Here is a 17,683-nt window from a genome sequence, read left to right as displayed (position 1 = left end):
ACCCAACAAGATTTCAATATCCCTTACAGTATATATAGCTTTAGCTTGTTCCACAGCCTTGTGATACCGTGTCTCGATGGTTCCAAATAATCTTTTACTTTCAGAAGGTCCTTGATTGATTGAATTTCCTATCAGGTTCTGCAGGGCAGCTCGTATGCTGGCATATGATGGAAGTTTGGTTTGGACTCTATTTTGCATGGCTAACTTTGGTTCGGACTGACTTTGATTTTGGCTTGCATGAGTAGACTTCTATTTGGTTCGTTGAGCTTCATTTGGACTACTTTTTTTCTTTTCTATTTTGTTATCGTTTACCTTATATTAGACTGGCCTCTGTTTGCTGATTGTTTGGATTTTACTTAAACAATCTTTTTTTTATTGGACCAGCCTTTTATCTGTATTTTTTATCTTTAATAAAATTTCCTTTTGAATAAAAAAAAAATTAAATTACAGCATTCATACAACATGGTCAAAAGACTCTTCCATATAACATTAAATTATAAAAATTACATCCTAACGAGTAAAAAGCATATGTACATGTCATATAATTATTAAAAATGAAATTAACAAAAAGATGCACAAAGTAATTATATTTAAATTGATATTATTTATAATTATAACCTTGATTGCAATATCCAACGGAATGACTTCATCCGACTTATGATTATGAAGCAAATCAAATCATGATTATAACTATGTTATTTAGTTTCATTAATAAAGTATAGTATACTATGACCAAGAGTTTATGCGATACAACCAATAAAATTGTCAAGCTAAAATTCTGACTATAATTAGGGCATCGGCTATCTATAATTTCTTTTTTTTTTTTTTTTTTGGAGCTTCACCGAGAAGAAAACCAAGAAAATAATATTGTTATTTCAAAGAGGGATCAACATTTACAGCTGGCAGCCAAGAAAGAAAATCAAAACAACATTGCCCTTCTATAGTTTTTGTGCTTTTTAACTAAACTTGCTATTAGCTGAATCACACTGTATTAGAGGCTAAGATGCCATGAAAACTCGGATCAGCAAGTCAAGCAAACTTGGTTTTGTGTTGGTTGCTGTTAAGAGGAATTAAAACAGAGGAGAGGTTAGAGTATAAGCTCATTCTTCTTCTTCTTCTTCTTCTTCTTCTTTTTTCCCCTGTGAACGGTTAGAAGCTCCCATTCCCATTGAATAGAAGGCGGAGGCCACCATGCTTCAGTTACCAGCTAGAGATGCTAGACTGCTTCGACTAGATTCATTCCGAAAGCCACGGATACCTACAGCGACATGTCACCTCCTATCTCGCTTATAACTTTCTCCACCTTGGACAAAATATCTAATGACAAAAAACCGTGCATCAGAAACTTTTTAAGAAAACAACAGAACACATAATGCTAACGAGAGATTTTGTTAACAAATATGGCATCAAGCACGCGGTAGTTGAGGCCTTAAATTTGCATAAAGAGCATAGTGGTTAAGGCTGGAGAATAAGATTAGTATGGGTAACATCAAAATATTCCTAAGAAAAAGGAACATGAAAGTACTTTTTCACTTCAGTAAACCCCCTGATGTGCTGGAAAAAGTGAGAGGATGAACCAAATGAAGTTGACAGACTGTACAATGTAAGCGAGATAAGAAATACGCAATACTTTTATACCTTGGAAGGAAGAGTCTTCCATGTACTTCTGCAAGAAAAGAAGAAAGAAGTAAATAAACTAATGGAGTACCACTCTGTGGCAGAACAAATATAAGTGGAGAATGCGTAGTTCCAAAGCATTCTCTTCTCAGAGAAAACCTATGCTAACTAGCGCTGAATCAACAAAACTATAATAATAAGTTTTGCGAGTATCAGAACTTTCAGGGTGAAAAATCAAGACGTCTACCACAATTTGGGACTTGAGATCAATCTCCTTGGAAACAGTTTGTTGAGCTGCAACACATAGTTTTAATCAAATAAAATTAATTGTGGTGGAAAATCAAAAACAGTATTGATTTTACCGAAGAAATAGCGTACCCGTGTTGATCTGAGAGCAATCCATTAGTAATGAGGTGAAACTGGGAGGGAAGGCTGGGTATATGCCTTCAAAACTGTTACCAGCAGTGGTTTCCTTTTCTTGGGTACCTGAATATCTCTTTTCTTCATCGTTGAAGCTTGGGGGCATTGTTGGAATGTAAGTGTCAAAAGGTGTTATTGTGCTAAGTTCCTCACCAGCTCTACATATAAAGGAGGCATCAGTGTATATTCTCAACAGATACTTTACAAAGCTCACGACTAACATAATTTCTGGAAAGAAGAGGGAAGGGGGGGGGGGAGAAGAGGAAAAAACTAGGGATTTTCATCAAAGCGGACAAAGGAGAGATCTGAAAATTAATGCATTAAAAATGTTGACAGTGTATGGAGACGTAATTACTCAAACTTCCATAGTATTCCCATTTTATACAGCAATCATTCAACTTCTTACCTGTGGGAGTGCTTGTTTGATGACATAAACTCTGATTGTGACGAAATTTCAGATCCAAAGTCAGTGTTTGGAGTTTCAGGTCCCTTCTTATCCTTCAAGATTCCCTAAAATAAATAAGTACACAAACAAACAAAGCTCAGGAAAGGAAATATGGCATTACAAGGCATGTCCCTCGTTTCATGCATTGGTCAAGCATATGTTATGATTGCCAATAGGTGTTCACCTTTAAAGTATTTATAAATGCCTGTGCTTCATAGAATGATGGAAACCGCATACCAAACTTCTGGATCTGCCAAAAAGTGAAAAATAAATATGTGTGAAGAGCCTTTTATATTGCTGCAAAGTAAGGCGTGTCATAACTAAGATTTCGGGCGAATTATTTACATAGCCAGATTTTTTGGTATTTCAGGGAAAGCAGTCCAGTTATAACCTTGCAACTCAGATAAATGCACAAATTATCAGCAACTTGCAGCATGTTCGTATTTAGTATTTGCATATGCCTCTGTGTAGGCAGTTAAAATTTGAATTTATTTATCATTTTATTCAATGTTACGCATTTCATTGAGAATGTAAACAATATTCGTGTAGCTAAAAAGCATGACAAGAAAGACAACTCCGTCGTTATCTCTCTCTCATTTATAGTGTTTGAATGGGAGGGACCCCGCATAGATTACTTAAAGCTGTGCTTTGTAAAGTGAACAAAGGGAGGAATATTATATAAGTAAAATGCTCAATCTTGCCTCGCCCACGGAGTCTCTATAGCTAACTAGCACAGTTTTGATGCCCCTAGCAGGAAATCCAGATGCGCATGATACCTGGGGCCAGGAAAAATGCAGCTTGGAAACGTAGTGTTCCTCCTGTCAAACATTAAATAATTCATTATTGAATGAGGTGATTAGAAGGGAAAAATCAACTGGCAGTGGCTCATTAAGACCAAGCCACATTATGTTGTAAATAGGAGCAGCTCTATTTTTATGCGTTGCTGCGGCGTGCATAATTAAAAGCATGCTGCATAAAAGCGCGCCCGTTAACACAGAACAAAGTGTATTTAATATAAATATATTCTTCTTCAGACAGGCTAAAAAGAAATATCTCTTATCAGGCACATTTTGAGCGATAATTGAAAACTAAAACCGGATTTAGGCATTAAGATTAACTACTTGAATTTTACACAAATCCTCCATTGGGGCTGACGTCCCTTCTTCCTCTGCCCAAAAAAAAAATTCCTCCACAAGATGAGATAAGTTGAGGAATAAAAATCGAAGAAAATTTCTATTGACAAGGAAATCATCTCAATCTCAGTCTTACGAAGTATCAATACTTGAACGCGGAAAACATATTAAACATTACACTATTCTTCAAATTGTATTAAAGCGCTACGTATTTTACAGGTCTATTTGATCAATGCATGTTTTATAGGGAGGTGTCGTGTCACTTACCGGCTAGGTATATATATTTCTAAAGCTCTAGTCATATCGTTTTTCATATGCAGTTAATTGTATTACAACACAATCGGATGAGCTCTTGCAAGCAATCTTACTCATTAATATCACAGTCCTTAAACCTACACAACCGCAGACTTGAAATATTTCAAAATTCTCTGCCATGAACGCACTACCAAAATCCGCTACCATTAAAATGACACTGATGTGTTTTGAAGTTTAATCCATGCAGTCCTTAACAATGAGAAAGAGAATCGTTCGAGAACCAGAAAGCAGACAGTTGTCAACACTCACAAATCAGAGTAAGCAACATGAGAAGCGTCTAACACTGCCTATGACTTAAGGACTCACGAGAACTTCGCCGTTGAAGCAGATGCAAATGATCACATCGGAGTTCGAATAATCGTTTACAAGCCGGAGAAAAGCAATTGAAGGGGACGCGATCCAGTTGCCCCTGGGACTACGATTCCTGCGGGAAGGAGGCAGAGGAAGAAGATCGGAGCAAGTGGTGGCAGCTAAGGGATAGGCGAAGAAGCGAGCAAAGTTGATCTGCCACTCATCTCTCACAGTGTTCAACGGGTTCTCACTGACATTGCTTGGGATCATAGCGAGCGAACCAGCCATTTCTTCTTGGCTCGCCTTTCAGAACTTTGAATTTAGGTGCGAAAAAATATGAACGGCTCTGCCCTTTACATACGAACTTCTCCGCCAGCCCGGCTCCGCTAACCCGAACCGTGCGAACCCTTTATTTGTCTTGGAATTAATTTTTCTTTACATCGCATCTTTATATAATGAATCATAGGTCAATAAATATCTTTTGACAGGAAACATGAATTTAGCACGAATAAATTATAATATTTGATAATTTTGTTTCATCATGAAAAAACATTAACCATAAAAAAATGAATTCTTTATAAGATCATATCAAGCCTCTATCTAACCAATTAATCCAACTCTTATAGGTGAGGATTTAACCTTCTTATGCATAAATACATATGAAGTGAATGACTTATAGACCCTCACCTTACATTAAGTAAATGAAAAATAACTAAGCATGATGGCACGCCAGTATCAAAACATGATGTAAGCCTCTTCCTTTCAACTCTTTATAAAACTTTTTCATATTTTATAATTAATGTTTTGCTATTATTATATCCATATTTTCAAAGCATAAAATAAATATTATAGTGTGATGTATTAATATATTTGGAAAAAATCCTGAAAAATCACTCATTGCAACTCAAGTTCTTAAGTGAGTGCAACTTATCTTTAGAAGATACAACTCCTTTTAAATATCTATTACATATTTTTAACCATGTACAAATGCACTTCATTTTATATACAGCTGAAGTTAGATTGCGCCAGCTGGGAAAAAAAAAAATTGACCCTCTACAAATAGGTTGCACTCATAGCTCCTCAATGCATGTTTAAGCAATAAAATTAACAATCAGAAAATTTTTAATATTTTTTCTTTAATTTTTTAATGTCTAAATGGTGTTGCATTTTATATTAAATACACATATATGCATTTCTTGTCTATTATATTAATCGCTATTAGTAAATTCTTATATATAAATATATATATATATATATATATAACTTTTATGACCAAAAGCATCTCCTGAAAGATGCCCTGTAAATGAGATAGGAGGAAATTTTGGCCAAAAAAAAAGCAAGAAAAAGAGATAGGAAGGAATAATTAACGGGAAAATGACAATAAAAAACCGGGAAAATATAAATTCCTCAAAAGATACCTGAATTAGAATAATTTCAGAAAAGTGCAAAATTCAAAAATATCATTTTAAAATTCAAGCAAAAAGACACAGATGCCCCATTTACAACTTTTATTCCGAAATTAGTAAAATGAATGGAAAACTTATTATGACTAAGTAAAGTTTATAAACTGAGCATTTTTTTGAAAGCATGATTCTTTTCTCATTTTCTCAAGTTTTTATATTAAAATCCCTTGTGAATTTCTATTTTAAAATGAGTAAAATGAATTCAAGAATTGCTATTATCATCTTAAGTTTAGGAATTGAGAATATTATTCTTTCAGGTCATTTACAACTTTTGTTTTGGTTTTTACTACACTTCACTGGGAATTAACCATTTTCATTTATCAATGTTGTTTACAACTTCTGAACTAATTTTGACTACACTTCGTCATCAGTTATTAACAATTTTTATTTAGAATAGTCATTCATAACTTTATTAACAATTCATTAGAAATTAACTACTTTCCAAGAAGCACTCATCTCAGCCGTGGATGGCCATTGCCATTTTCCTCCTATTGCTGATTGGAATATTCCTCCAACCGGTAGGGGCCATGGCGATGAAATTGGCTGGTCTCCGACGAGAGGGTTGTTGACCCTTTTTTTTGTTTTTTCAAGTGGAGATATATTTATCTTTTTGCTTAAATTTTAAAATTCCGTTTTAGAATTGGTTTTTTCTATAGAAATTATGTATATTGGTTTTTCATAGACGCTGTCTAAACAACCCTGAACAAGTAATTCAACATTTTTGAAGATATTTTTAATACCTGATAGACATATGCAAAGGGAAAGATCTTTCAAGCAATTGTAAAGCTCCTAGTCCTACCTCTTTTCTACCTGGCTGTGACATATGCAACATTCTCAAATTTGCATAGGATTGGACAATTTACATGTGAAAGGTTAAGATTCGAAGGCATACTCATGTATTGCCCAATGATCTTCTTGTAATTTTAGTGGCACCTTACAAAAGGATGTTCACTCACTGCTTCAAGCATTTTCTAACCACTGTTTTTTTTTATAAAAAAATTCATGTTGTGTTAACTCTCCTTTTCCTGGTTTTTGCGACTTCAACTGGATCTTCTTTATTTTATAAAATTGATCCTTTTATAAAAGGGGAAAAACCTATTAGACGCATTAATGACATTGTTCCCACCAATTAGATAACGCCATTCAAGAAGCTTCTCAATTGATAATGCCAGATAGTGTGTTGGAGATCACCGAATATAATGCCAAGGATATGGGATCAGCGAAATATAAGGGATAGCGATAGATATGATATTTCTGTTATTATTATAATAATTGTAGAGATACAATAGGATATTCACCATATCACGCGACACCACGACTGTATACTTGTATATATATAGATGCTCTATCAGTAAATGAATATATCTTCTCCTCTACCATCCTGATTTCTTCATGGTATCAGAGCGGAGATCCAAAAATTTGATCTAAGAGCTTAGGTGTCTGAGCCACGAAATTTCCAGTCGCAAGAACCATCAGTACTCACGTTAGTCGTCATGGATGCAATGTCGCCATACTATATTCACGCCTCTGATAGTCCGGGGCATATGCACGTTGGAGAACCTCTCAATGAGAGTAACTACAATGAGTAGGTGAATGATATGAGAGATGTGCTCTTCGCCAAGAACAAAATTGGGTTTGTTGACGGAACCATCGCGAAGCCACCGGCAGACTCTACAGATCTGAATCACTGGATGCGATGTGATGCTATGGTGAAAGGGTGGTTAAAGAGCGCCATGAATAAAGAACTCAGGAGTACTATTCGCTACTCAAAAACCGCCCAGGATATATGGGTCGAATTGAAAGAAAGATTTGGCAAGAGCAGTGCACCAAGGGCTTACGAACTTCGACGAGCTGTCTCTCACACGAGACAAGACAAACAATCTGTACCCGTGTACTTCACCAAGTTGAAGAAGTCTTGGGATGAGATCGACTCGATTACACCGTGGCCAAAATGCTCGTGTAGAGGGTGCAAGTGTGATTTACATAAGCAACTGCTAGAGATGAAAGAGAGAGAACGTCTTTATGAATTTCTCATGGGATTAGATGATGTGTATGCAACAATCAAAACTCACATCTTGAGCATGAATCCATTGCCAAAACTTGGAACCGCGTACCATCTCATTGCTGAAGATGAACAGCAAAAACAGATCTCGGCTACACAGTCACCGTCGTTGGAGGTCGCGGCATTCCAGGTTCATCATGATCGTAAGAAGGAAAAGCCAAGGTGTGCACATTGCAATAAACTTGGCCACACCCAAGAGAAGTGTTACGACTTGGTTGGGTATCCCAGTGATTGGAAGAAAACTGGCCAGGACAGGCGAGATAAACGAGGAACACCAAGGGCAGCCCAAGTCAGCGAAGGAGAAAGCCCAGTGCCTGGGCTCTCGCTTGATCAGTATACGGCGCTTGTGCAGCAGCTGAATTTGCAGATCAAAGCCACTAAGTCAAGTGACGACCAACCAATAACTAATATGGCAGGTATCTTTTCGGGTAATGAGCCATGGATTATTGATACAGGGGCTTCCGTGCACATCACCAATGACGTAAGTTCAGCATCAAAGATCTAGGAAAGTTGAAATACTTTCTTGGCATCGAGGTAGCTCAATCACATAAGGGTTTTATCTTGAGCCAGAGGAAATATACGATGGATATCCTGAAAGAAACAAATATGACCGATTGTAGACCAAGCTATTTTCCCATGGAGCAACATTGCAAGCTGCAGAATAATGAAGGAGACCCAGAAATTGATGCGGGACGATATAGGAGACTAGTTGGAAAACTCCAATATTTGACAGTGACACGACCGGACATAGTCTATCCAGTGAATATTCTAAGTCAATTTACATCATCACTGAAGCACTCACACATGGTGGCAGCTGAGAAAGTCTTGCGCTACCTAAAATGCACAGCTGGGCAAGGCATCTTACTAACGTCAGAAGGGTCGTTACGACTTGAGGCATACTGTGATGCTGATTGGGCTGGATGCCCATTAACTTGACGATCATGCGGTGGCTATCTTATGTCATTGGGAGGCTCGCCTGTTTCATAGAGAACAAAGAAGCAGCATGTAGTGGCAAAGTCATCAACAGAGGCAGAATATAGGGCAATGGCTTGTGCAGTGAGTGAAGTGATATGGCTTCGCTGGTTACTTAAAGAACTACGAGAGCCACAGTTAAAGGCGACTCCTCTCTATTGTGACAACCAAGCAACATTACATATTGCCATGAACCCAGTATTTCATGAACGCACCAAACATGTGGAAATGGATTGCTATTTTGTAAGAGAAAGATACCAATCAAGAGAAATAATACCGCAGAAGATTTGGACAAAGGATCAGCAAGCAGATATGTTCACAAAAGCTCTTGGAAAGGATAGACTCAAGGGACTGCTAGACAAGTTGGGCATCGCAAATCCACATGCACCAACTTGAGGGGGAGTGTTGGAGATCACCGAATATAATGCCAAGGATATGGGATCAACGAAATATAAGGGACAGCGATAGATATGATATTTCTGTTATTATTATAATAATTGTAGAGATACAATAGGATATTCACCATATCACGCGACACCACGACTGTATACTTGTATATATATAGATGCTCTATCAGTAAATGAATATATCTTCTCCTCTACAATCCCGATTTCTTCATAGTGGGCCAAATCTTCTGTTGAGAATGAGGTCAGAAGTATGATCTGCTCAAACTGAGATGTTGAAGATATGCACCACCTGACGTCTTGCATGTTGCAACGTGACTGTATACTACAAGACCCTTCGTGCTTGGTTGGACCCGTTGGACCAGAACAAAGGGGACAAGCCGTCCCCTTTATGACTGCTTTCATGTTTAATTCTCTTGAGTTATGAATGGTCTTAAATCTTGCCTCTCACAAAATAATAAATTAAAATTCGGATCTATATTAAAAGAATTATTCATATTTATGAGCCAATAGTGTTTCAAATATAATTACCTCCTCTTTAGCAAACTATCAATATAAGGGTAAATTTGCAGTGTTATCCTCTATATCTTTCTAATGTTATAGACATTAACCAAATCATATTAATAAAACATTGCTTAAATCAATGTTAAAAAATTTAATTTTTTTAAATTAAAAACACCCTTTAAGAAGAGAAAGTGTAAGAGAAAATAAGCAAATTACTCCTTTCGATACAAAATTTAAGATAAACTTTATCTATTTATGTTTATTAAGAAATTAGTAAAAATCAGTTTAAAATAATAAATATGGAAGACATATATTTTCTTTCCCAAATATATCCTTATGAATGAAGAAAATAAGTAAAAAGTGTAATAAATGACTTACAAAGGAAAAAGAATATATGTTATGAGTAAAATTAAAAAAAAAAACACCATTAAATGCTCAGACAAAAGTGGATATTATCTTATAAAAAAAATGAAACTCCTCTATTAAATTTAAATCGAAGGGAGTACTAGATATTAAATGAAATGATGTTAACATATGAGTAATTAAATTAGAGCAAAATAAAAAATTTTAAAAAAATGAATACCACATCTTAATGTTTTTTATAAATAAAAACAAGGTATTTTAAAAATTGTTTCTGGTAAAAAGAAAAAAAATAGAGGATATAAGACCTGAGAGATAATTATTTGTTAAAATCCGCATGTGGTTTTTAATTGCTTTATTAATGTAATTAATAGGAAAAATAGTAAAAAAAAGACCTCAAAGATAAAAAAAAATTGCAAACAAAAATTAATTTATAATATTAGTATTGGTTCTGAAAATAATTGATAAGCAAATAATAATAATTTTTGTGAATGGGCCTTTATATGTAATTTTTTTAACCTTGAAGCTTTTTTTTTTGTTGCGATTTTTCCTGATTAATATTATCAGTTGGCCAAAAAAACTACTGTTATTTGTGCGTCCCTTGGTTGACCTGGCCAAAAAGGGTTGTCACTGTGTTGACAACGAAGAAAAAAGAAAACTTTGTTGTCAGCGTAATTAATTGGTTGAGAATTAGAATCGTCCGATGGATTCGAAGTCAGCGTGCTAACCCAGCTTCGAATCAGTCTCGCCTCTTCTTCTTCGCTTCATATCCAGGGACGCAAAGCAGAGAAGTTAGAAGATCGAGTTCTCACCATGAAAGTGCTGCTTCATTCCGAACCTTCTTTCTCCCATTCTCATTTGATTTTCTCCAGCAAAACTCGAAACTTCACTCGTGCCTGGGTTCAGCCATTTCCAAAACTCCGTATCAAAGATCGTGATGGCTGGATTGGACGAAAGCTTCATTTTACTGCCAAAGCTACATTAGATTCGGCCATCATCGAACAATTAGGGATTACGGAGTTTGATATTCGGAATCCTTCTTTGTCTTCTTCTTATCGCAGCCCAGCATTGCCGAAACCGAATCAAACAGTGTTGGAAGCTCAAGCTAGGGTTTGTACTGGGCCTACACAGACTAGGCCGCTTGGAGAGGATCAGGCTTTTAAGGTTCTAGATACAATTTTAAGATCAGGTATTCCTTCCGTCCATCTATTTAGTATATATATCCTTCGTTCCCATTATTCAAGACTATCAAGTCATGGATTATTCTCTAATAATAAAACAGCTTGGTTTGTGTGCGTGCTTTAATCTCAGCCAGGGGAGAGCTCAAAGATGAAGATGAAGTTTCTAAAGCACAACTTGGGGCATTTTTTGCTGGAATGACGATCCGTGCAAATGCCTTTCCTGAAGAAACCCAGTGGAGTGAAGGCGAAACGCGGGCAATGAAGACGTTCTGGCCGCTTCTGGTTCGAGTGCTTCCATCTGATATAATATTCATAGCTGAACCTGAAGGATCAATAATGGGGGTTGGAAATTCAATTGGCCCACAATATGTTGGAAATAGCACAAGTGAAATGAGATTGGTTGGTGCTCTCAGGGAAGTATTAGCCGGAGGCCATCTTGGATATGAGGAAGTCCAAGGAGTATTGAGAGAAGTTCTCTTCAAGTATGGAGGAGAATCACCGGGAGTAAGTGATGCATTGCTATCAGCATTTTTAATTGGTCAACGTATGAACAGGGAGACTGACCGTGAACTAAAAGCATATTGCCTTGCATTTGATGATGAAAATGGTATAAGTTTTAGTCCCATTAGTCAATTTGATTTTGACTTTTGTTCAATCATCACATTCTGAATTTTTATCAGCGCATTTCCCGATTGTTAATGCTTTCACTTGTCGTTTTCTAGGTCCCACTCCTGTAGCTGATGTCACATCGTTGACGCATTACGGTGAACCTTATGATGGAAATACACGATTCTTCAGGAGCACATTATTTGTCTCTGCAGTTAGATCCTGCTATGGAGAATCTTGCTTGCTTCACGGAGTAGAATGGATGCCACCTAAAGTGTGTTTATTCTGCTCCTCTTAGGATCTCAAGTTTGTTGTTTCCATCACAAAACCTGGATGTTTTTACGGTCGTTCTGTTTTTTACACGTTCTCAGAACTGACTACTGAGTGTGCAGGAGTAGATTTTGTTATTAAATTTGATATTTCATATCTAGTAATACTTGCCATCTCTCATACTGAGGATCCCCTTATTTCACTAGTGCACTATCATTGTTTGTTTTTCAGGGCGGTGTTACTGAAGAGCAAATGCTGAAGTTTATGGGAGCAAATACCAACTTATCCCCATTGAAGGCCAAAAAACTTCTCGAGGTCTCTTTGGTCCCTGCAATATATGCAGCATAATTTTTTTCTCATTATCTTCTTTCAGCCTCCGTATACAATCTTTGTACTGACTTCTTTCCAGGATGAAGAGGTTGGTTTTGCTTACTTAAGTCAGCGTGAAGCTCGCCCATCTCTGTAAGTTTATTTAACCAACTTTATTAATCTAAACCTTGTCTGTGCTGTTCATTTGCATAGACACTGGTCTTTTCCTCCTGTGAGAAGAATGCATGACACTTTGAAAACTGAAAAAGCGCCTCAGTGGTTGATTTTTGAAAGTGTAGTTTCGGGATCACTTAATCATTATACAATTACTGACCATGTCTGTCTTTGTCATATAATAAAGAAAGGCTAGATGAGAGTAATGGATAATCAGTGGTATCTGGCATTAGCTTTCTAATGTTGAAGACCTTTATTGGACTATGTGTTGACAATTTCTTCTCTCGTAGTTTAAATTTTAAAGCTAATTTTGGATTTTGTAAGGAAGCTCGGTCTGGATTATTCAACAGGATATCTGGCATACTCTACTAACTATAATTGCTATTTTTGCGAAGAATGAGAGTATGCTATGCTTGTCTCCATGTGTGTGGCCTTAAGGATTAGTCCTTTGATCTTATTTATAAGTTATTTTAGGCATTTTTCATGGAAATCAAGAAAAACCTTAAACTTCATTAAGTCAACATTAAAATTTGACAATTTTTCAACTTTACCCCCATTTAATATATACACTTTCCAAGAAAATAACAATATACATGATGATAAATTAAGGGCAAAATAGTACATTCATGTTGCAAATTTCATGATGTGACTCATAAATAGGTCCCAAAAAAAATTTCCCTCTCTGCCTTACTAATAGGACTAAAAGAGTATGTTTAAGATGATGGTTGAACATTCAGCTCAGGGGGAAAGAAAAAAAGATGATGGTTGAACATGCAAGTCTTTTCTGCAGCTACTCATTAATCGGAATTAGGGAGCACATAAAAAAACGCCCTCCACTTGCAACAACTGAAAAGGTTCAGCAGCTTGTAAAGGTGGGATTAGTATTTCTTTCGACTGTGATGCTGGCAAGTTTCTGCTGTTGTTTTTTTGTTTGCTCTTTTTGATGCGACATTTTCATGCTAGGCTTTCTAGCAGTAGCGGACCATCTAATTTGTAGCTCTGCCTTGCATGTATAGTTTTGTGGCAAATGATGACATTTTAAAATTACTTTATTGCTGACATTCTGTGATCAATATAATTTTATTAAAGACCATGCATTTTGACATTCATATATTCCTAAATTCAAGATATACAATGCTTTTAGTCCTCCTTTCTTTGGTGTGGCCAGAATTCTCATGTATTTGTAAACAGTGCTAGGACATGAAAGCTTTGTTGGGCAAGAGAGTATATAAATCGTGATAACTTGGTTTTTAATAATTAAAATCAGAAAATAAAAATGATGGGCACCAGGTTGATCAAGATAAAATTTTGTATTTTGATTGTGAATTCTGAAAGAGGAAACTATAAGTAGGTGAATTGGTATCTATAATCCAGAGGCAGACGTAATGAATTGAACAAATCAAAGGGGTGTAAAACATTGCTTGTTTTTCCTTGTTTCTGAATAATATCACCATTTGTTTGTATATTTATTTATCTATTTATTTTGAATAGGCTCGTGGCAAGGAAGCGATTGTTGCTGGGTTTTATCATGAGGGTTATGAAGAGCCATTGTTAATGCTCATGAAAAGAAGGGGTGTTCATTCTGGTTTGGTGGTGAAGGTTGGGATTTCACCTTTAATTCATCATGAATTGTGAGCATTTCCATAAATCAACTTTTGGTTGAACTACATAAGCCATTTTAATCTCCTCTCACTCAGAATAGTCAAATCATTTTAGTATTTAAATCAAAAGACCTTATAAAAGAAGCCACTTCACATATATCTGAGGATACTCAAATTGCAGGGTGAGGAAGGTGCCCTCTCAATGACAACGAGGATGAGGTCAGCTAGCACAACTAGAGGACTTCCTGTGAACTACTGTTCAGGGTTCCGCTCACTGAACATTTCATCTGCATCCGAACTTGATGGTCTGTGTTTAGTTGTCATGTTCATTTTGAGGGTTGAAATACTAATAAAGTAGAATGACTCTTTGTATAATCTTTTTTCCCCCCATTTTTCAAAATGCTTAACTTGATGATAAATTTTACTGCTAAAAGAAACTAATTGGCTTAATGATACTTTTGGTCCACTCTATCGTGGATTGATGTAGAACATTGATGTTCTTATTGCAGGAGTGTCACGTCAAGGTTTTTCTCTTGAGGTCAATGCCCAAGACTATGGTTTTCAACCAACAGATACACCAAGAACCGATAGATCGGTAAAGTGCTTGAGATCCTTTGTGATTGTTGTCCCTCTTTCCTTCTATTTTATGCTTGCATCTGGCATTTACTAAATATTACCTGTATGTCATTTTCCCTAGCATCTAGATTGTTCCATTTTCCTGGAATATCCAAGACAGACTTCATTTTCTATTGCAGTGTGTTTAAAATTTGCATTGATTGCCAAGTTTTTCTTCTGTTCCCTCCTCATGTGATACAGCTGATAGTAATTGCCCTGGTCTCCAGATCAATCAACTGCGTTTGATTATTTATTTATTGGCTGAATGTGTTATTTTCTTCTGTCAGTTCTCAGTGCTCTAACTTGTCTCCTATCCCCTGTCTGCATAAATCACGTATGCATTTTGTTGGAGTGTTACTAGTTGTGAATGAAAAAGGTTTTGCATAAATAGATGGTTTCCATTTCTAAGCAATAATATAGTTCTACTTCTGCGAGGTATTCTCCATTGAGCTTTCTTTTCGCTACCAAAAAGGATACATTTTGAAAATTGCAACGAACTTCTTGTATTACATAACTGACGTACCTCTATGCCAGTAACAATATCGACTCCTTGCACATTCATGCATTACTAATTTATTTAGAATATATGGAGGGGCCTAAATAGTTGACCCTTTGACCAGCATACTTTCATTGAACTTGGCCTTTTGAGATACCTAGACTGAATTTTGACTTGTAATGATGTACTTAATGTCAATGCAGCATTGTCTGTTGTATCATTAATGGCAGGATGTCTCCCATATTTGTAGTCTGGATGCTAGCAGTAGTGTGTTTAAAGCCATGACTTCTAATCCTTTCTTGAAATTTAGGTCTCGAAGAATATTGGATTGGGTTTAGCAGCTCTTGGTGGAGAAAAGGGACCGGCATATGATCGAATTGTCTTAAACGCCGGTATGGTGGATCACTTGCTTGGAGTTGATGGTGCTGAAGACATATCTGTAGCCTTAGATAGAGCTAGAGAGGCCATTGACAGTGGTAATGCTCTTAAACGACTTTTAAACTACATTAAGATTTCCCATGAAGTGGATTAAACTAGTCCCGAGTGGTAGAAGTACTTGTCATTTACAATGCACTTGATATGGTGATCATGGTTGGAAGAGGAAGGAAAATTATCAGATGGATAAACCCTAATCCAAGGGAAAGGATGATAGAAAGAAACAGTTCTTTTACACGCCATTTTGGTACTTTAGGTTACCCTCAGTGTAAATGTACCTCGTGATAAGGAATCACGAGTGATTTTGAACCTTACCAAGTGACGTTGTCTTGTAAGTATTCGAAACGTCATATAGTAAATTTTTTTTTTTTGTGGGGATACCTTCGTACAGTCAATTTTGGATATTCTGGTGTTAGATGGTTCTTTCATGTAAAGACCGTAAAGATTTGTGATTTCTTCCTGGATTTGCTAATACGGAGTGAAACTTTGTTTTGATTATATTACAGGAGATTGAATTTTTGATCGCTACTCCCACTTTATGATCCTCTGGTTTTCATTTCTTATGATTTCTGGTTCAAAAAAATTTCTTATGATTGTAGACTTCATAGTAAATTTTGGGTACTTTTCATTTTCCATCTTACTTTTAAGGCGTCATGCTCAGAATGTCGTCCAATTTTGGTGCACTTAATTGGGAACTTTTTGTCGTCATGCCGATAAAGTTCATGAGTAGTAATGGGGATGTATGGTGAAAGTGCTAAAAGGGTCAACTATGTTAGTCAACACGTGTTTTCAACACGAGTTTGCTAAACAATTGAAGAAAAGGAAAAAAGAAAGAAATTCTTTGTTCTACTTCGTATGAATGTGACTGATACGGTGATGCTCTATATGGTCTATTCTGATTAACATAATTTAACTAATTAGAAGAATAAACAAAGTACTTGTATGCACGCTTCTTGAAGAACCATGAGGATTGCCCACATTTCTGCCGCGGTGTAAGGATAAAATCCGATTTACCTTGCAAAGCCAATGATCCGGGTATCTTTTGCATCTCTTAGCTATCCCCTCACATCTTACTCTCCCTTGATCCGTACAGGACCTGTGAAATTACGATATGCTTAAAAATACTTTGAAAACCTTCAAACTTAATATTAAAATAAAAATATGTTTATAAATTAATATATATCTTGAAATCAATTGTAGATTCTTAACATCACCGAAACCATCAAAATCTGAGGCAACATCATTTACAGATAGAGGAACATTGTTAGCTGCGTGGATATGTTTCTGAATGCAGAGAGCACCAATTCTTGAAGTGTGAGTTTGCTAGAGCTCCTTGATGGGTTTGCGGACTTGGTTGAGAATGATCGTGGCAAGTTTAAAAAGTAATGGATCAGCTTTATCTTATATATTATTTGGTTTTATAAAAGAATGTTGCACCTGGGGAAACTAAAGAGTAAATTTAGAGTCAATGACCTTATAATCTAATGTCATGAAAGCTCTTGTGTAAGTGCGAGGTTACACATTTGATCTTGTTTGTAATTTCAAATGCTTTTAATTTAAAAAGAAAAGAAAAAGCCAATTCAAAATGCAGTGAGTATGACATTGACTTGACTTTGAAATGGCAAGGATATGCTACTGCTCAATTTGGAAAAGAGCAGGTAAGGGAGCTTAGGGTCCTAGCACAGATTAGGGAAAGGAGGGTGGTTCGTTTCAATTTCATCTTACAAAAAGAAAATAATGGGAAACAGGAAGAGTTGCTTCTCATCGACCACAATTTTCTTCCATCGATTGGAGAATATGAAATGGACTTCGTACGCTAATCTTCCAGCACTCAGAAGAGCTCTTTGTTTCCTGAAGCATCAGAGAGATTTTTGGCCAAGTTCCCTGCGTTTAATTAAATTTCTGATGAGTATTAATGTATTATCCTATTTTCTCTTATAATTTCTGATGAGTTCATTGATATTACAAATAATGTTCCAGCGAGTGTTGAAAAGAGATTGTGTTCATTTA

The 17,683-nt window shown here is 36.2% G+C and overlaps 2 protein-coding genes across 2 annotated transcripts; one reads left to right on the top strand and one right to left on the bottom strand.

Moving 5' to 3' along the window:
* Positions 1–843: 843 nt before the first annotated feature.
* On the bottom strand, positions 844–4,509 carry LOC114726835 (protein POOR HOMOLOGOUS SYNAPSIS 1-like). Its single transcript, XM_028913553.1, has 8 exons — positions 4,237–4,509; positions 3,184–3,300; positions 2,667–2,732; positions 2,444–2,547; positions 1,996–2,195; positions 1,865–1,911; positions 1,639–1,666; positions 844–1,317 (listed from the first exon to the last, which is right to left on the bottom strand). Exons 1-8 carry the CDS (start codon positions 4,507–4,509, stop codon positions 1,259–1,261), a joined length of 894 nt encoding a protein of 297 aa, XP_028769386.1. The 3' UTR covers positions 844–1,258.
* A 6,136-nt stretch (positions 4,510–10,645) lies between these two features.
* Positions 10,646–16,201, top strand: LOC114726819 (anthranilate phosphoribosyltransferase-like). Its single transcript, XM_028913532.1, has 10 exons — positions 10,646–11,175; positions 11,298–11,774; positions 11,890–12,047; positions 12,275–12,358; positions 12,453–12,505; positions 13,317–13,398; positions 14,018–14,125; positions 14,309–14,432; positions 14,637–14,722; positions 15,549–16,201. The coding sequence occupies exons 1-10, from the start codon at positions 10,800–10,802 to the stop codon at positions 15,768–15,770; spliced, it is 1,770 nt and encodes a 589-aa protein (XP_028769365.1). The 5' UTR covers positions 10,646–10,799; the 3' UTR covers positions 15,771–16,201.
* The last annotated feature ends 1,482 nt before the right edge of the window (positions 16,202–17,683 follow it).

This window comes from Neltuma alba, unplaced genomic scaffold, assembly GCF_004799145.2.
Source record: "Neltuma alba isolate B1F8T4 unplaced genomic scaffold, ASM479914v2 tig00012407_pilon, whole genome shotgun sequence".
Classification (NCBI taxonomy): domain Eukaryota; kingdom Viridiplantae; phylum Streptophyta; class Magnoliopsida; order Fabales; family Fabaceae; genus Neltuma; species Neltuma alba.
Note: the sequence above shows the minus strand (reverse complement) of the source record. Positions and strands in the feature narration are given on the sequence as shown.